Source organism: Lissotriton vulgaris, chromosome 11 (assembly GCF_964263255.1).
Source record: "Lissotriton vulgaris chromosome 11, aLisVul1.2, whole genome shotgun sequence".
NCBI lineage: Eukaryota > Metazoa > Chordata > Amphibia > Caudata > Salamandridae > Lissotriton > Lissotriton vulgaris.
Genome location: NC_141699.1, coordinates 159,329,392 through 159,350,061, shown reverse-complemented (window position 1 = coordinate 159,350,061; position 20,670 = coordinate 159,329,392). Strand labels below are relative to the sequence as shown.

The window sequence follows — 20,670 nt, the reverse complement described above, 5'->3', positions numbered from 1 at the left end:
GTATGAAAGCAACAATGATCTGTCTGCTAATTATAAAGACTGTATTGTCTATGAAGAAAACCTTGCACCACGGTTAGAGAAAATATATTCCTTATTTAATTTTTATATTCATATTTTGCAATACTTTTTATATCGATAAAAAACACACAAATGGTTGCCCCAAAACAGGAGCGTGCAAAGGAAAAATATGATCAAGAAAATGAAATAAGTGAAAGGAGAGATAAGTAAAGAAATGGTGATTAAGGGGAAGTTCGCATTATTTTACAGTCAATACTAAACAGAACATTTATCATAGTATTGAGCACCTGGCCAACAACATAGTTTTTACATTCTAATCAACAACATTGTCGTACATAAGCCTATATATCATCAATTTTGCACTGTGTACAATGTTAACAAATAATTGGTCCAAGGTGTATGTATATTGGAGATGTCGACGTTTCGACTCGATTTATTCCCAAGCGGCGAGTTGGACCTGGGGATTGCGAGTCTTCATCAGGACTAGAGATAAAATGAGGCAACCAGGGCAAATGAATGACCCCTTGATAATAGAGCAAGTGATGTGGGGAGATCCAAATTTACCACAACTCAACAGGAAACCTTGAGTTCATGTTCTTTGTCCATGTCAAAAGGACATTACTTCAAGCATGACATGGGGCGAGGAACCTTATTTGTAGAAGAATCAATCAATGTACCCAATTCGGTAATTTTGCGCACTTTCACTCCAAACTTCAATGGCCGCTGAATTAAATATGTACAATTTTCAGGTAAGCCATGTGCAGAAATGCTCCTGCTTCCCATTCAATGCGGCGTCCGCATTGAATGGGAAGCTCGGATTCAGACGGTTTCCGTTGAGTAAATGAACGGCATCTACAACACGAGCAGCATTTTCACCCTAATTGGCCAGGACATCCGATGGCACTGTGAGGCTCGGACGTTTAGGATGACCACGTAAAAAACAACGGCTCCTCCCAAACTGAATAGGAGCATTTCTGCACATGGCTTACCTGAAAATTGTACATATTTAATTCAGCGGCCATTGAAGTTTGGAGTGAAAGTGCGCAAAATTACCGAATTGGGTACATTGATTGATTCTTCTACAAATAAGGTTCCTCGCCCCATGTCATGCTTGAAGTAATGTCCTTTTGACATGGACAAAGAACATGAACTCAAGGTTTCCTGTCGAGTTGTGGTAAATTTGGATCTCCCCACATCACTTGCTCTATCATCAAGGGGTCATTCATTTGCCCTGGTTGCCTCATTTTATCTCTAGTCCTGATGAAGACTCGCAATCCCCAGGTCCAACTCGCCGCTTGGGAATAAATCGAGTCGAAACGTCGACATCTCCAATATACATACACCTTGGACCAATTATTTGTTAACATTGTACACAGTGCAAAATTGATGATATATAGGCTTATGTACGACAATGTTGTTGATTAGAATGTAAAAACTATGTTGTTGGCCAGGTGCTCAATACTATGATAAATGTTCTGTTGAGTATTGACTGTAAAATAATGCGAACTTCCCCTTAATCACCATTTCTTTACTTATCTCTCCTTTCACTTATTTCATTTTCTTGATCATATTTTTCCTTTGCACGCTCCTGTTTTGGGGCAACCATTTGTGTGTTTTTTATCGATATAAAAAGTATTGCAAAATATGAATATAAAAATTAAATAAGGAATATATTTTCTCTAACCGTGGTGCAAGGTTTTCTTCATAGACAATACAGTCTTTATAATTAGCAGACAGATCATTGTTGCTTTCATACTCAAATATTGATTCACTCTTGATTTGTTCAAAAAACTGTAATTTATAGGTTCAGGACCATTGTTTGTTTATAAGTATATTCACCCAGGTCCATACCTTATGGGCTACCCCATTTTCATAATGGCGATTACATACAGGGCCGGACTGGGAACCAAAACGAGAGCAACAGGGAGCATGGAGGCAGGGAAGCACATGAGGGAGACAGCTGGTAAACACTCATGGAGTGCTGAAGAAAAGCAATGCTTGAAAAGTAAGTAGTGAAAAAGACAAGTAATGAGGCATGCACTTGGAGAGGAACAAACAAGAAGAGGAAAGAAAGCCCACACAAGTTAACAAAAAACAAGTAAATGGATGACAAAGCCAACCAATGGTAAGAAATAGGCAGACTTTAGAACCCTACTGTAAGCTGACAAATACGTATTTTCTCGAAGACAGCTGGCCAAAAAGTGTCATCTGAGCCATCACATTTCTGGCAAGTATGCTTTGAACAGACCAACGTGAAATCAGTGTTGGAGGTATGCAATGCAAGATCATAATCCACTCTGGACACCTTCCATTCATATAGGCACCTGCAGATAGAGGTATGTCATCACAAATGGAAGAGCGAGAATTACTGTCTGACCGGCATTTCTGGCACTGCTAGATTGTTTACAGGCCAGTCATACCCTGCTTACATCCAGCAAAGCGGTTTTAGTACCTCTATCTCGGTAGATGTCCAATTGCCTATTGTTCAAAAGTGCAGGTGTTTGGCAAACTGAAATGCTACCATTTTCTATTTGAACAAGTCAAGGTAGGTGCACCGGTTATTGAGCGATAAATGGGGGGTTAGCCAGGCACGTGAATCGTAAAATTAAAATAAGTGGCAAAATAAAGAGTCCACCAAAAGGACCATATTTCCTGTCCTATAGATACATATTTACTGATAGTCAAAGATTGAATGCTTTTAAAATGTTAGTATCTACTAATGGTTTGTCAAAGCTGGTAGTTTAGGTCTTAATAGTGACAAAACATTTATTGTTTGTGTTTTGATTTTGCTGTTGAATAAACTATATAGATGTAAGAAAGCTAGCTATTAGATTTGATAGGGAATGTAGACGGCGGAAACTATTCTATGATACTCTGTAAAAACAGTGAGCCAAAAGAAAAACACTCGGACTTTTTGGTTGAATGAACAAACGAATGCTAGAAAGATATTTTATGCTACAAAAACTAATGGTGTAATCAGTGAGAGAAATGGTTTTTGAACAAAGAAAACAGATATGCAATTACATTACTCAGCCACTGCACGTTAGGCGCTGATGGTGACATTGGAGCTGATGCAAGACAATGGTTCCCAAACCTCTCTAGAGAAGTGTGTAGCAAGTTTTTTTTATCGTGGTAATCTTGCATCTGCCTGGAAAGATCATACCAGCTTTAGGGCAATTGAGCACTTTGTAAGCACTCATGGCCCTCATTTCACACGGATTTAAGGCTGAATCACGAATGCAAACTATTTTGTTCACATGTGTTTCATTCACCCAGCTGGTGTTTATTTTGAGGGATGTGAAACAGAATAACGCCGTGTTACCACACCCAAAAACACCCAGGTGGAAATAGCTGGAAACACAAATAAGGAAGGGTAACTTTTCAAGTGTTGGCATATTCGGCTAACTTTCAACGCACAAGCAAATGTCACAGGTTGTGTGTACAGAAAATATCCCCCTCACTCATAATTAGAAGAAAAAAAAAACCTCCGAAAAGTTTAAAATAAATTATTTCTCTTTCTAAAAGTCTCAATTTGGTCAGTTGCATGTGGTCCAAAAAACTGATTTGGCAATACAGTGGCCCTGAAACAGTAGAACAATTAAAGAACAAGGTTTATTGTAATGTTGCTATTTCTCTGAATAAAGAAGCGCACACACTTAAGTGGAGCCGGTGTACTTTATTTCTTATGAGCAGGAGAGCGCCGGGAAAGCGTCCATTGCACTCAGAGTTCGGCGCTCAATGCGCCTCCAAAATGGCGGCTGCGCTCTAAGTTATCACACGGGTGCGTGATGAGTGCGACACTACATATCTCCCTTCTTTATATCAAACACCAATATATGTAGAAAAGTCTCAGAGTCTATAAGGCAGCAAGTTACTTCATTTCTCCCAGTTCATAGTCTCTGTATTTGGCTGGCCTTACCACTGTACTCCCTGCACGTGTACGTCTTACCGGAGTAGAGGTGGGACTCTCCACACTGTCCTCCGCCATGCTTGCCCGTCTCCTACCAGTTACCCTAGGGCTCTCTCTCTGGAGTCATGCCATTTTTCTCCTGATGTTCTTCTGCAATGGGATTGTCTTCCCCTTCCTGCTCAGCTGCTCTCCCTTCTGCTCCTGAGTCCATCTCTCCTTCCCGTGATCAGACACCATCCGTAGGTGAAACTTGGTTCTCTGGTCTCCTTGATCCTTCCTCTCTGCCCACTGCAGTATCTTATTGCACTTGGAGATGCGATACTGTGACCAGACTTTTCCATCGCTAAGCAATACCCCTCTGTCATACACCTCTTTCACTTGCATGGGCACGCTGTATTCGCCATCTCCTTTCCTTCTTAACTGGGCAAGTTCGACTGTGACCCACTCTCCTCTTTCCAACACGGTCTCTTTATGTTGCGTCTCTTGTTGTAGTGCTGTGTATATGCTCTGTGCTCACTCCAAGTTATGGTGAACTACTGCCGGTGACCATTTACTCGTGGCTGTCCTTTCCTTCGACTTAGGATTTGGAATGGGCTGCATCCAGTGCCAGTAGGTGTAATTCGGTAGGCCCACAGCGTACTCCTCACTTCCTTTTCCCAGTCTTTTCCCACTCCAATAGCTGATTGTATGGAACCCATTATAACTCGGTTAAACCTTTCGGCTAGACCATTGCTTGCCGGGTGGTAGACCGATGTGTGTTTGACTTTGATGCCATTTCGCTCCATGTAGTTGTTCCACTTTTCTGATGTGAATTGAGGTCTATTGTCACTCAGAATGGAGCGGGGGATGCCTTCTCTACGGAATGTGGCAGTAAGGAATTTGAGAACAGTCTCAGTGTCCATCTCCTCTTGTATGTCTGGCCACTTTGAATACCGATCTATGAGAATTACTACATATTTCAGGGTTCCCTGTGTATCCAGCACTGGACCAAGAATGTCTATTGACAATTCCTGCCACGGGTTGGCAGGGTTGTCGAACTTTCCCAATGACGGACGTAGTAAGGTTTGCGATTTATCCGCCCTTTGGCACTGGTCACATTCCCGCACATGTCTCTCGATCAGGTTGTCCATTGCCGGCCACCAGTACATCTGCTTGGCTCTCATCTTTGTTTTCACAATGCCTAAGTGCCCTTCATGTAACACCGCAAGCAAGCGTGGTATTACTGACATTGGAGGGACTACTTTATCCCCTCTAAATAGGAACGTCCCTTGGTCTCCTATGGATAACTCCTCATGCACTTCGAAGAATTTTCTGCGCTCCGCTTTCAGGTGCCTTTTCACCGGCCATCCTTGCATTATGTAGCTCTTGACTTCTAGGATATCGGGGTCATCCTGATAGGCCTGCTTCCACTCTTGTCCACTTATTACTTTCTCATGATCTTCCGTAAATGCCACCTGGACTTCGTCTTCGTCAGCATATGTCAGGGCCTCCTCCATAGCTGAAGCTCAGCTGAGCTAATCCAAAACCTTATTCTTAGCTCCTGGGATGTACTAGACATCATATCTGTAGTCTAGTAATTTCAGAGTAATTTTGGCGATGCGTGGTGTGGCGCTCGCATGACCACACAAGGTGAGTACTTTGACCAGTGGTTTGTGGTCTGAAGTTGGAATCTCGTGCGCCATATGAATTGGCGGCATTTTACCATGGCCCACACTACAGCTGGCATCTCCTTTTCTATCACACTGAATTTCTGTTCTGTTGGCGATAGTGACCTGGACGCAAAGCTGATAGTCGCCATCTCTCCATTCTTCCTCTCCTGAATAAGGACTGCTCCCAGTCCTTTTTCGCTCGCATCAGTGGTCAATATGGATTTCCCTTGCGGATCATATCCCTGTAGAGGAACTGCTTTGCTTATGTCCTCCTTGATCCTCTGCTTGTGCCTCTTCTGTCCACCTGAAGGCAGTTTTGTCTTGTATGACTAGTCGCAGATGTGTCTTGGTGGCAAAATGCTGTACGAACTTACTATAATATTCAGCAATCCCTAAGAATGATCTTACTTCTTCCTTGCTCTTCGGTGTGGGTGCCTCGCATATCGCTTTGACATTAGTGTGTTTGGGCGTGATGCCTTAATCACTGATCTAATGGCCCAAAAAGGTAACCAACGCCATGCCAAATCGGCACTTTTCCCATTCTGCTGTCAGACTGTTTCTTTCCAAGACTTGTAACACTATTGCCAGCTTTTTGTCATGATTGGCTTGATCCTTGCCCATCATCAAGATGTAGTCCTGGAAGTATTGTACTCCCTCTACATCTTTAAACAGTTTGTGCATTAGTTTTTGGAACACAGCTACTGCGGACGCCAGTCCGAATGGCATCTGGCGGAACTGGTAGCATCCAAAGGGTGTTATGAAGGATGTCAGTTTGCGGCTCGTGTGATGCAGAGCTATCTGGTAGTAGGCCGAGGCGAGATAGATGGTGGAAAACCATTTTATACCCTTCGTTTTTGCTAGCATTTCATCTATCCTCGGTAATGGGAATTTCTCCACTATTATGCACTTTTTCAGTTCCGCAGGTCCACGCAAAAACAAACCTTGCCATTGGGTTTCATCGTCACTACCAACGGGGCCAGCCATTCCGAACTATTTATCGGTTTGATTATCCCCCTGGGTCTTCCAATCTCTGCAGCTCTTGTTGTACTGCGTCTGATTGCTAGTGGTACGTTTCTCACCTTGTGGGACACTGGTTTGGCGTTCTCCTTGAGGTAGATTCTGTGTGTGAATTTTGTTAATTTTCCCACTCTTCCTTCAAACACTGAGGGGAATTAATCTTTCATTCTTGTGAAGTCTGGCTGATGTTCTACGCTGGTCATCAGGACTTGCGTGTCTCCTCCTGGGTTCAGTTGTATGCCCAAGTCGCCTTGGTCCATCCATCATAGAACAGAGGGACCCTTTTCTGCCACATATAGTTTGCACTCTGCACTGCTATCCTTAAATTCTAACTTCAGGTCACGATATCAGACCATGGGGATGGGGTCTCCCGTGAATGTGACCGGACGTATGTCTGGAGGATCGAGGTGTGATCCTAGGCTGGGTTTGAAGTTTGGCAGTTCGGGCTAGACTGTTCCCATGAGGCACAGGGTCAGACTAGTGTGGCTCACTGGTTAGAGGCGGCAGACCCGAGAGCAGAGGACGGCCCGGGACCAGGGTTCGATTCCCGGCGCGGCAGGTTTCTGGACCAGGGTCAGCGGACTCGATAATTCTCTCGCCTCGGTGCCCACTCGGATCAGCGATCACACTCGGCAACTCTGGGCATTAGCTTGCCTCATCTTCACTAACGGCCCCACCAGACCGCCGGGATGCCTGGTCTCACCCTGGAGATACCCATTAAGGGACCATCTCTCAGGGAAGCCAGGAAGGGTTTCGCAGCGGTCGAAGCGCCTTGGAACCCTCCGGGTAAGTAGTGCGCTATATAAATGCCTATACATACATACATACATACTGATTTGCATATGGCTATGTCTGAACTGGGGTGGCACAGTGGGCTAAAGAACGGTGATGGATTAAACCCAGATCAGTTGACTGGGGGTGAGTGATTGTATTGTCAACGCTCCGTCCATCATTTCCTTTGGTTTTTCTTTGAAGTTCACACCACACTGTTCGTTATATAATGGTATACGGAGATCCTGAGTCTGCCACCATCTTGATTGGCACTCCTCCCACTACCATGTCGCATTGCGGTTTCCTGGAGCGTTTGTAGTATATGCCCAGTACCTGTTCTTCGATGCACAGCACATAGTCTTCCACATCTTCTCCTCCTGCCTCTTCAGCTCCCATCTCCTGTGCTATGTACTTGACTGTTGGTCTTTTTAGCTTGCGGCGACACACCTTTTCAAAGTGCCCTACGATTCCACAGTACATACATTTGTCCCGGAAAGCTGGGCAACGTTTGTCTTATGTCGCATGGGATTGGGTGCCGCACCTGTAGCACATGTTTGTGCCCTCCTCATTCGATTTCTTCGCCTGTGCTGGTCGTGGAGTCCATTTGGTTTGCACCTTCCCTTCCGCCGCAGTTTTACCTCTCTGGCGGTTCCGCTTCAGTGACTCTGCTGACCATGAGCCTCGTGGTAGTCTCTCTTCGCTGCATCTGCACACCTTTTGGATAGTTCAGCCTTTTTTACCATGGCTATGACTTCCTTCAGGGTAGCATCCCCGTTTACCCATAGTTTGTCTTGGATCGCTGTGTTTGTAGTGTGCATGACTATTTGGTCTTTGATTAATTTGTCGTGCAGGGCACCAAATTTACATGTGATCGCTAATTTCTTGAACGCCGCAACGTAGTCTTCTATGGACTCACACACTTCTGGTTTCCTCTGTTGGAAGTTGTATCTGTCTATGGACGTGCATACTGCCGGTCTATAATGGTTGTTTAGGTCCTCTATCGCGTGTCGGAACACGTCGTCATCAGCGGCCTGTCGTGTGGGGACCAGGTTCTGGAAGACCCGGATTCCTTCCGGGCCTAAGTTGTAAAGTAATATTCTTTTTCTCCTCTTGCTGGGGGATACTTACCCACTTTCGTCTTCTAGGGCTTCTAGGTAGTTCATGAAATATTATCTCCAATCCTCCCATTTCATCAAGGGATCACCCTGTTTGGGTAGGAACGGGATTGGTGTCGTGAGTGAAGACGCCTGCCGGCACATTTTTGAGCGCCTTTCTGGTATTGCTTCTTCCCCTCTGGGACTGCCCGGAGCACTTGTGCTTCTGTGGCGTGTTTGGTCTTGTTGGGGCTCCGAGGCGCCCCCTTCGCTGTGCAGCGTTTGTTCCGCCAGGACCCTGGATTAACCGGTTGGGTGCTTCTAGCTGGGTAACGTTGCGCTTAATGGGACGTTCTTTCCCTCTGCTTCTCTTCTCCCCCCCACCTTGTGGGTAGATCCTCTGTGGGTTGCTTTCCCTTTTGCCGCGCTTCTATAGCTCTTGGGTGTGCCAGTGTGGCCCCACTCATGAAGCTCTGACTCTGCCCTCGTCATGGGGTTTGCGTACCCCCCCTTCTGCCTTTATTCTAGGCTGTGTATGCCCCACTGGTTGTGACTACTGTTCTGTGGGTGCTTGCCTGCTGTGATGCTGTCCACTGCCATACTCTCCTGCTGTATTGTCTGCTCCGGGCCAGTGTTCCTCGTGGCCTCCTTTGCAATGATCTCCGGTGGGTTCTCGTGTTGCACTCTTTTTTCCAGGTCCCAGCCTTGTCGCCACTGTAATGTTGCTATTTCTCTAAATAAAGAAGCGCATACACTCAAGTGGAGACTGTATTTTATTTCTTATGAGCAGGAGAGCACCGGGAAAGCGTCCCTTGCATTCAGAGTTTGGCGCTCAATGCGCCTCCAAAATGGCGGCCGCGCTCTAAGTCATCATGCGGGTGCGTGATGACTAGCGCGTGACACTACATTTATCTGCAGATTCAAGTAAATACAGATGCATATACTACGATTTCGGTAAGCAGGAGTTAAACAACTATCTCTTCTCGAAACCCTGAACAGAACGCACAGAAGCACAGCAACAACCATCGGCATACACATGCTAGATATGTGCAACCATGAGAAAGTGCCAGAAAGGCAGAAATGACTACCGTGCGGTGCTCCATGCCACTAAATTTCTAACACCTTAATTTGCAAACCTCTTGCTAGATCACAGGAAAGCAGTGAAGGCGCCTAGGTGGCGAAGCAAGCAGAGACTAGTCAAATGTGCCAGATGTGAGCTGGAATTAGAATGCTTCCCCCGTCGCTTACTGTAACTCTGCGAGGATTCCAGGCTTTTCAGCTGCTATCTGAGGCCTGAAATACTGACAGAGGGAGACAAAAGGCACCGCCTACTCCTTTCCCATGGTAATATAGAGCAGGCAGCACATGACGTTGTTAATGTCCCAGGCCTCCAATATAACTACTACCTCATTATGTCCCAGCCACAACCAGATTATGACAAATCATAATCCTGCCAATGTTTATATTTAAATGGTTTGTAACCAGGCCTCATGGGTGTTACAACTCTCAAAAGATTTTAACACATACTTTGAAAAAGTGCATTAGAGATTCGGATGCTACCTGCAGAAAGATCATGAAAAACAAACACATCATGGGAATAAAGTAAAATAAATTGATTGTACAATAACGGAACGAGTAGACATTCAGCACTGGCTTTGCAGTCAAACTGGCTCCAGTAGCCAGGTCATTGTGTACCTAGATAAGATGCAGACAACTACAAAGATGTCACAGGCCGGATGAGCAGGTGTAGAACTACACATCAAGAGGTGGAGAGTTTGACTTAATACGTATTGCATTAAAGACTACAACTTGGTTCACAGCTACAAAAGTAATTTTCTTTTAAATAAAGAACAGACGATAAGGAGATTCAGTCATTAATTGAGGAGAGAAAATTAAGTTGCCATTAATACAAAGTACTTAGCAGCTATCCTGAATTGGAGTTGAAATAAATTTTGACCAACAACTTTGATATTTACATGAACCTACGTTGTAAAACATACCCCACATACATTCAGAATGTGGATCAGTATTCAAAACCGCAATGAATCAATGTAATGAATCAACGGTTAGTAGGGCACAACTACTCACCCGTAAGGGTCTCTAAGCACGGGGTGTGGAAGGGTAATCTGGGGTTAGGGGATGAAAATGTACATTATATGCAGCGCCAATGGAAACACCGAGGTGGCAATGGGCAATTACTCACCAGGCTCAAAGTAAAAAAAATAAATAAAAAAAAAAGCGGTTTGGCGCACACCGATACATATCACACTATGAATATCTAACTTGATCAAACCTGCGATACTTTCGCATTAGCAAACAAAAACATTAGTACACCAGAAATGTAACCAAACTCTTAAAAACCACACAGAAGTAACAAGGAGTGAGATGGAAAATCCAGAACCAGATGAAGAGTGCCCTGATCACGGAAGCAATACAGTTCCACAAAGGCAAAGCATGTAACTTAAGGAAGGACAGTGACATGTTTGTGACGGCTATTAACAAAAAATAGATAACTACCTTCAACAAGCAAACAGTGATGGGTTCAAGATGGACATTCCAGTCTGAACAGCTAAACCACATCCCTTTTCAACAGAAATACATGCAAGCTTAAATTAGTTTTAGCCTCAACGAGTTTCACCAGGGAGATGCACATGTTGGCATACACTTCCTACTTTGGGCGTCCCAATTATAAAGCCCAAAGCAATGGAAGGAAAGCAACATGTACCATTGTTTTCTGCCATTCCATTGTGTTTAGATCTGTGCAAATGCAGACAGGCAATATACATGTGTGTAACAGGTCAAACAGCTTATTATACCACCCTATAACAGATGTTCTAAGGGTAAATGGTTGCTTTTTTGTGTCTTCTGGCATCAATATTGGTAACATTGTATTGTAATTGCATTTATTTAGTGCTTACTATATAAAATTGGAATATAGATTTTAGAACATCTTACCCGGCAAACTGACATCTGATTAGTTGTAAGGGTTCCAGTCTTGTCAGAACAGATGACCGATGTACATCCCAGGGTTTCAACAGAAGGTAAGCTCCTCACAATAGCGTTTTTCTTTGCCATTCTGCGTGTTCCAAGAGCCAGGCAAGTAGTGATGACTGCAGGCAATCCCTCAGGAATAGCAGCTACAGCGAGAGCAACAGCAATTTTAAAGTAGTAGATTGCACCCCTCATCCAAGAACCGCCATGGACAGGATCGTTGAAGTGGCCAATGTTGATTATCCAGACAGCAATGCAAATAAGGGAGATGACTTTGGACAATTGTTCACCAAATTCATCCAGTTTCTGTTGAAGTGGAGTCCTCTCCTGCTCAGTAGCTGCCATTTCATCACGAATCTTGCCTATTTCAGTGTTCACACCAGTTGCAACGACCACACCAATGGCTTTACCAGCAGCGATATTCGTACCCTGCGTAAAAAAAAAAACACAAACACTAGTTTAGCAGAAAAAAAGGGAGTTAGAACTGCTCTGTAAGCTAGATAAGTGCACGCCTTCATATCAACATCTTGTCCACAATTTTAGGCTCACATTGGGCCCATTCCACATACCTCACACCTCCATAGAACTCATAAAAGACTATGTATATATCTTTCTCAAAACCATAGAACATTTCTATATTAAGAGGGGATTTCCTCTGAAAGCTGAATATGTTAAAACTGCAGACATTAAGCATGTTGGTTATGCCCATGTGACTCTCCACGTCTTACCTTGTATGAACTGAAAACACAGTAAACCTGTATTCTATCTTTAATCAAAGGTCACAGTGTAATCAAATCTTACAACGATTTGGGCTACTTGGCCCAGAGCTCCAGCTACAATTTATAGGTAGAAGTTTAATTGTAAGACCTTGGCATCAGTTGTACAGTGGTTTTTAAATTACAGCGAAGAATTCCTGCAGGCAAATGACTGCCTGCTTGCATGAATAACTTAAAACCCGATTCACCTAAGGCAGCTAGAACACAGCTGTACCTTAGCGTTTAGCTGCAGATATGTGAACTATTCATTTTGGCAGGCGATAAATCCTGCACATCCATGAAGGATCAAGTATGTGCAGCCCTAACAATTTTAAAGAAGAAATCAAGCTGGTGGTTGCATCAAGCCAAGCTTACTCGAAAAATGTATATGCCAAAATGAATGGCATCCCATACAAGATACAAGATTCAAATACAGCTATGGATGGGCAGGAACAGCATGATAGCTACTGATCAAACTACAATCTAATTTTTAATTCGTTATAGTGCACCAACCGTATCCTGGATAAAATCTGAATATAAAACCATTGTCAATGGTCACAAAAAAAAAATCTTTGGTGCACAGGATGTGCCAATATACCATTTTGAAAGTCTTTGTTGACTAGAAAAAAAGCACATTTAAAGAGGCAATATTTCTTCTTTAAATAGTAAACAAAAGCCTTTTGCATGAAGGCTGTGCATGTAGTATGCTCTGTAGGGGCAAGATGAAACTCTTAAGATAGCTTTCTACCAAGAGAGACAGGGTTGACTTTACTATGGTAGGTAGATTTCAATCACGCAGACAGAAGTAGCTATGACAGACATCACCCACTCAGTGGTTTCTATAAAGGAAGAAACTTTGCATTATTACTTTTACAGAATACTACAATAAATGATTAACAAATGCAATGTATGTATATGTATGATATATATATATATATATATATATATATATTGTTCAATTTAATAAGTAAATGGGCAACAACCACACACTGAAAAATTGCAACTAAAATTAAAAGTATTATTCACTTACAGAAAACAACATGTTCTTTTTGTCTTGGTTCACAGCACGAGGGTCAGGCACAGGATCCGTATGTTTGATAACTGAAACTGACTCACCTAGGTAGGGGATTAAAAAAATTAGGACAATGCAGATCAATATTCGAGAGAATTTGACACTGTGCAAATTTATCAACATGCATAATTTTAATGTCTGCTGTAAGGGCAAGTTCACATTGGCATAAACCGCTTATTAAAACAGAAGGCAACCAATGAAGAAACCATGAATAAAATATACTGGACAAATCTGGATGTGAACAAAAAATATTTCTGGCGCCCCATGTGTTCATCTCAATTGGGGTGGATAAATGCTTAATAGCCAAAGCAAAACTATTTCTCCGAGCTGGTTGTGGAATCAAAATACTAGCAGATGATTCACTTAAATTCTTAATAAATCTGTAGACCACAGAGCACCACCATAACTATGAAAACAGCCCAAAAAAACTTCTGGTTAAAGTGTACGCTACCGCCCAAAGATGTCCATCTATCTCAAATGCAAACATATTGTAATGGCAATACCTCCAAGTTCCTACAGATATATGAAAACTAGCCACTCACAAGCAGGATATCAAACCCATAAAATCACCTGCATCTTTATTTGGATAGTCCTCGGCTGCTCAGCCTTCAAAGTTGGCTGACATTTGGCTGGGGTCTGACAACAGGACCAGAAAGCTTTTCTAGAGTGACCTTACGTGTTTTTTTTTTCCGGCAGTGTACCCCAGCATGAGCTTCCTTCTCCAAAGTGGGCAACCCAATGTTTTATCACCCATCCTGACCCATTTCCTAAGTGTTTAGACCACCAATGGCTGTTGTACGGCACATTCCCACAGAGGGAATTGGGAAAGAGAAGGCTGAAAACAGCCACTTCCATGGAGGTACCTAATTAAGCCCAGACTTCTCCTTTCCAGGTAGGTGGAAGTCCGAATCAAAAGCCTAAAAACACCCTGAACAGTAAAGACATGCTCCGCCAGGCTCAAAAAGGTGAATGTGTGCGGAGGGAAAGCAGAGGAGAAGAGTGGGGCTGAGGAAACGCGGAGGAGTGCTTGCAGCACATACCAAGCCACGGCACTGCACACCATGATCTCCAGAAAAAACTAGATGCCCAGGAAGGTAAAGGCGGCCCCTGTGACCTGCTGCCCTCCTCCACAGCCAACCTGGATATCTGATTGTGTGGCATTCCTGCCGAGGAGTCCTCTTGCTCCCCAGCCTGCACCAACTCCCGAGCATTTGTTAGCTCCCTGGACTACGGTAGCTCCGAACCATTCACGAGTCCCCCCAAACTGCACTCTTTAGGAGCTCCCCCAGCCTTTAAAAGATTCCAGCATGTACCTGCTCTGTAGCATTTATTAGCTCCCTAGTTTGTGATACTTTCTAACCCTGCGCCAAAAGCCTTCATTAGTACCAAGGTCTATGGTAGTTTCCTACAATTTATGAGCTCCCTAGCCTGCACCAGCTCAGCAAACTTCATTTGCTCCATGGTATATGGTAGTTACCCACCCTTAAGTAGTTGCCCAGCCTAAACGAGCTGCGCAGGCTTCACCAACGCCCTAGTCTGAAGTAGCTCAGAGCTTTTGCTGAGCTCTTCAGCTTGCAACAGCTCTTCACACCATTAGCTCACCGCACCCTAATAATTTTTTGCCCTGATGTAGGTAGAGTTTCGATAGTGCCACAGCCTGTACTAAATGCCCATTCTATATCAGTGCCCCACTATGCACTAGCTGCCTGGTCTGAAGTAGCTCCCTACCAAGCACAAACTCCAAAGCCTACACTAAGCCAGTTGCCTGCATGACTTCCAGATCTTGCATTTGCTCCACAGCCTGCACTAACTCCCAACTCCCCCCCCCCCCCACATACACGTCTGCACAAGCTCAATACCTAACAGTCTGTACTAACCCCCACACCACACCCACACTGGCCTGTGTGGCCTCTGTACCCTGAAGTTGCCTGGTAGCCTGCAATAATCCCCCACACACTGGCCTGCACTATCACTTTCAGTTACCACGTGGCCTGGGCTACCCCTATACACACTGGCCTGCAGGAGGTCCATACCTTGTACTTGCTCCGCATCCTGCACTCCCCTCGAACCTCCACATTAGTCTGCGTGACTTCCATACCCTGCAGTTGCAACACACACACACACACACACACACACACACACACCCCACCCCACTCCAGCCCCCCTTAATGTAGTAGCTCACAACTCAGTACTAACTCCATATCCACTACTAGCAATCCTGGCTGGATGTACTTCCCCGCCCTTTGGTAACTAAATCAGCCTGTCGAATGTCCTCAGTCGCTGCTAAGTCCCTAGCCTGCACCAGTTCCACAACTTCTATCTGTTGCCAATCCTCCGGTAGCTCCATGGTCTGTACTAGGTCCTTAGCCTGCACTGAATCCCAACCTATCCTAGCAATCCACTCTTCATTAGCTGTGCTCTTCAACACGCTCAGGGTCCTTAGCCTGGACTACATACCCAACCTGTTACAGCTCCCCACTTCGAGACTGAACAACTCTATCAACTGCAGTTTTCAGCTAGGTAGAGCAGTCTTTTGGCTAAAGATGTCACAAAGGGTGCAGTTTTCAGCTAGGTAGAGCAGTCTTTTGGCTAAAGATGTCACAAAGGGTGCCTGCTACAGAAGTAGGGACTGGATGCTATTCCATGTACTTCCTTGTGCTGAAGGATGCAGGCCTAGGTCCCGTTCTAGATCTATGTCTTTTTAATAGCTTCTGGTCCAAGAACGACTTCAAAATATGCTTATCTGATTGGGACTCTGGAGACGGTATAGTGTCATTGAATGCTTAATTTCACACCCACAGATGCTACCTGCAGTTCAAGGTGAATCACGAGCACGTTGTTTGCTGCGTTCCCTTTCTGGCTCACCAGTGCCCCTAAGGTATTCACCAAGGTGATGGTGGTGCTGCCCATTTTTTGAGGAGATCAAGGGTAGCAGTCTTTTCCTACCTTGACTGGATGTTGAAGGTGGGTTTGCCACAGTTGGTTGCGGACCATTTCTAGGCAACAACGAAACTCTTGACTAACTGGGATTCTTAATTTATCTGCTGCAGTCACCCCTGGCTTCTTTGCAGATCCCCCGCCCCTTCACTGGAACCTTCCTGGATACAGTGAGATTTCAAGCATTTCCTCCAGACCAGCGAGTCCAGGAGATTCGGGCTGTGATGCTGATGTTTCAGCATAAGCTCTGGATCTCAGTGAGGATGGCTCAGATTCTTTGCCTACTAACCTTCTCCATTCTGCTTGCTACAATGCCAGAAGGCAAAACTGGGTTTGTGTGGGACTGTAAATCTCATTGGGCCCAGAAAAGAGAACCTGCCAGATTCCATTTAAGTGTTGGAGGAGACTGTACAAGACATGCAGTGGTAGCTGTGTGATCGCATTTGCACCAGTGGCAGCAGACCCCCTCTCCTACCCAGAGTTAGTGGTGATGATGCATAGTTACTCGGGTGGGAGGCCATCTGTGAAAGGTGGAGATCAGAGGATGCTGAAGTAGAGGGCAGCTCAGTTAGTGTTGAATGCTTTCCTGCCCTGCAAGTGAAAGCTGCCACAGGTTCTCATGGACAGCACCACTGCCATGTGGTACTAGAATACGTGGAGTGGAATCCTGGGTCTTGTGCAAAGTGGTCTACCACTTGAACTGGCTTATTGGTCGGGGGGGATCTCCCTTGTGGTAACCACCTGGGATCTGAAACGGCCAGGACAGATAAACACAGCCAGCAGTACTTAGCAGATATCAAAATGTCAGTCACATCTAGAGGCGATGCAGGGCTTCTTCTGACAAAAGGTAGAATTCTGGCTTGGTTACTTCGCCACTACTAGGAACACGCATTGTCCTTACTTCAGCGCACTGAAATTCCCAAGAAGACACTCTGAGACATTACATCTGGAGTGGAGCATTCCTTCCTGCCACGAACACTCCTGTCCCAAGTTCTGATGAGGATTAGATAAGGCAGGGCGCAAGTCATTTTAGGGGCTCAGGATTGGGCTAGGAAAGTGTAACTGGATGTTCTGGGCTCGAGCATCTGCTCCTCAATCAAACTGCCACTTCAGAGAACCTCTTGTTGCAGCAGTAGGACAGAGTCCTGCACCCAAGTACGCCCTTTCTGCACGTCTCCATACATGGAGATGGAGCAGACATTTAATTTCCCTTTAATCTTCCTCTATAGGTTGCTGTCATTTTGGCAGCCAGGTGTCCCTCAACAAAATCTTTATGGTGGAATGGCGTTGTGACAACTTTGAGGCCAGGTGTGGTACCCCACCGGTGGATCCATTGTAGGCAAAACTGTTGGCTGAGTTTGCACGGTTTCTGGTGCAGCAAGTCCGTGCTCTGAACAGTTAAAGGTTAACTGTTTGCCTTTCTATGTTTAAAAAACCAACTGTCCTTATTCAAATCACCAGTTGGAATTACTTTTCTACAAGGTTTACCGCATATAGGTTTCCACCTAAGCCTTCTATGGTGCCACAGTGGAACTTTAACTGTGAGCTAGACGCTCGATACACCGTTGGTCCAATCCACCTACAGCATCTGTTCCTCTGTCAGTTTTGGGCTGTACCATCTCACTGCAATCTTGTTGAACTCCTTCACCCAAGCCACGGTACAACGCCCATTTGGGGGATAATTACGGCATTTCAATGAAGATCAAAATTGGAGGTCTCGGTCAAAGGCACCAGTTCAGGGCCACTGGTATTTGGTTCTTGCAAGATATTTGCACACCACCCAACACTTTACGTGGTCTCATCCACTGACTTGCATTTATCATATTCCTTCCACTTTTTAACCTGAAGTGTATCATAAAAACAAACATTTAAAATATTACCAATGCTAGAGATACACTTAATGTGACAGCTAATATGTACAGGCACCTGTACATGGACTGTATCTTTCCTCCTAGCGTTTCCCCATACAAGTAGAACTCTTATCTTGCACAAGAAAAGTGGTTTGTGGTTGATCATGTTGCCTGGTGCTACAAACATGACAAAAAAGAGCAGCGCCATCAGATACAGGATTAGTATAAGGGAAGCAGAGTAATTCGATAGCCAACGTTAGCCAGCCACCACCATCTTTTATCAAAACTTATGCAAGTGGTTAGTGTGGCTACTGAAATTGGAGAGAGATTTACCAAGATGCCCAGTATGAGGCCCACCAGTATTCAATTACTTCACATGACAGCATGTGTAGAGCAGTGCACAATTTGAAGAGAATAAAAAGTGCCATGTCCCTTTAAAAGGCCACTGCACCTTACACAACCGATTGCCTCTGCCGGCTCGGTCAATGTCAGTTTTAAAATAACTACAGACCCCCACGCCACAGCAAAAGTGACAATTTGGACTATTCCAGGCACCCCAAAGCAATAAGAATGGCCGGGGTGGCATGTATTATTAATTTGTAATGTATATTGAATTATTAAACATACTTGTGTTCACATCAAAATTAGATTAACAGTACCACTATGTTGTGGACTGTCGTAAGTGCTGATGCTGAGAATCAAGGGCTGGTGCAGAGTACAGTCAATTATACGAGCGCTATCCCTCGTGAGGGAGTGTCTCCAAGTTACACTCTGAGAAGTTATCACCCGTTTTTTGGTACATAATTAGCGGATTTATTTTTTCCTGTACCGGATTACGTTATAAACTTATGTTTTCAGAAAAAGTCCCCAGATGAAGGGTTCAGCCCGAAAAGCACTGGGCAGAAACGATAACAAATTCAGAAATGTGATATATACTATGAAATCAATAGTATGAAGATATGAAAAGAATTAAAATAATTCATGAAAATCGTATAACTATGCCTTTAAAAATTGTTGAAACTTTATTTCTCAGAGTACAACTTGGAGACACTCCCTCACGAAGGATAGCGCTCGTTTTAATCACTCTTACACCCAGGAGGGTTCCCCAACTAGCACCCACGAACTTACGAATCTTGTATTATCTAGTATAAACAGGAGTGCGATTGTCCTTCCTCCAATTGGCAGAGTACAGTCAAACACCAGCTCAAATTAAGTACTGGCCACACAACCCTGGAATTGGTGTATAATGAGACTGAACTAATGTCATAAGAATACATTTAAGGGCTCAGAAGGGGATAGAGTGCACAAAGAATCAATTTACCTTTATAATGACTCAGTTACCGTTGGTCCGAAAGGCCAGCATTAGCAACTTGGTGGTACCCCGCCACCTACTGGATCGCTGTAACTTATGAGCTTTGTGTGCTGGTACCACATATATGTGCATGCATCAGATGGTTTGCGTAAGAGCCAAATCTTCTATACAACCCTCTAAATAAGAAGGGTTGGAATAAATGGACAAAGCGGCCGTCCAGTACATCAGTACAAATACTCGACAGGCAAACCACTGCAACCTCTTGCCTTTGGCTGGAAGAATGGATTGCTCTTTCCACTGTAGACTCCTTTTGCCATCATGAAGCAAGACTGATTGCATGCCACCCAATTCGAAAGTGCCAAGTGTCCATCAGGGTCTTGAACAGAATGATACTTCCTGGTTGATTTCTTGGGGAGCAGAAACACCTTCTCAGACTGTCCACTTGGGTGATGTTAATCCTAGAAACATGAGAACCCAGCAGCACCAGCCTTGTTGTAATGAAACTACTGCCATAGAGGTGGCAGAACAGTGAAGAGTAAAACGACCGTTGAGTTGGTGTGGACAATCGAGAAATGACCCACTGCCTGCCTGTTTAGCATTATAATCCTAAGAAATTACCCCTTATGGAACAATGACCTAACTTTTATAGAGTCTTTAAAGGGAGGCCAAGATGTACTCTGAACTCTTTCTGAATGCACTCAAGAGTCAGTAACCTATGTATGGATATCAAATGGGCCTTCTGCTGCCACTGTAAGGTGTTAACTTTGGCAAGGATCCCTTTCAAAAACAGAATGACTGAGCCATTCAATGGAAGAGCTTGTTGCAACAGTGAATCCATGGCATTTTCTGTGTCTTCAAGGCCAGTAGAGGTCAGTAGCATCCTGAAAGTCTACTGGACATCGCTCATTCTGTGATATTTTGAAGTGTATGAAAGTCTTCATTTTTTAATTTCCACACTCACAAACGAACTAGTTTAGATTGTAAACGTCTAAAGTGGGGTGTAGTATATTCCTGGTTCATTTTATACGTTGGGAACAACGGGATCACTCCTAACCAGTTTAGATGTTCTTAGGATGTGGTTGTGGCAGCTGCAGAACAGACATTCTCTCCTGACGGGACCAGTCAGTGTGCCAATCTGAAACTCACAACACAATTGGAAGGTAAACAGCTTACCTAAATATGGGGAGAGGACTTTCTTCCACCACAAAGAGTGGCCTCTGTTCCGACCAGCCTCCTGAGAAGGACCGATCTAGTGCCTTTGGGGCAAAAAAGACCTCCTAGACTTAAAACAATG

The 20,670-nt window shown here is 44.3% G+C and overlaps 1 protein-coding gene across 3 annotated transcripts in view; it reads right to left on the bottom strand.

Moving 5' to 3' along the window:
* Window positions 1-20,670, bottom strand: part of ATP2A2 (ATPase sarcoplasmic/endoplasmic reticulum Ca2+ transporting 2) — a 311,453-nt gene that overhangs the window by 175,652 nt on the left and 115,131 nt on the right. For all 3 annotated transcript variants that reach the window (XM_086943013.1, XM_086943012.1, XM_086943011.1), the window contains 2 exons: window positions 13,236-13,321; window positions 11,415-11,879 (listed from right to left, as the gene is read on the bottom strand). In XM_086943013.1, coding sequence (XP_086799139.1) covers window positions 11,415-11,879; window positions 13,236-13,247 — 477 coding nt within the window. In that variant the 5' untranslated portion in view covers window positions 13,248-13,321. The remainder of the gene's footprint in view (window positions 1-11,414; window positions 11,880-13,235; window positions 13,322-20,670) is intronic.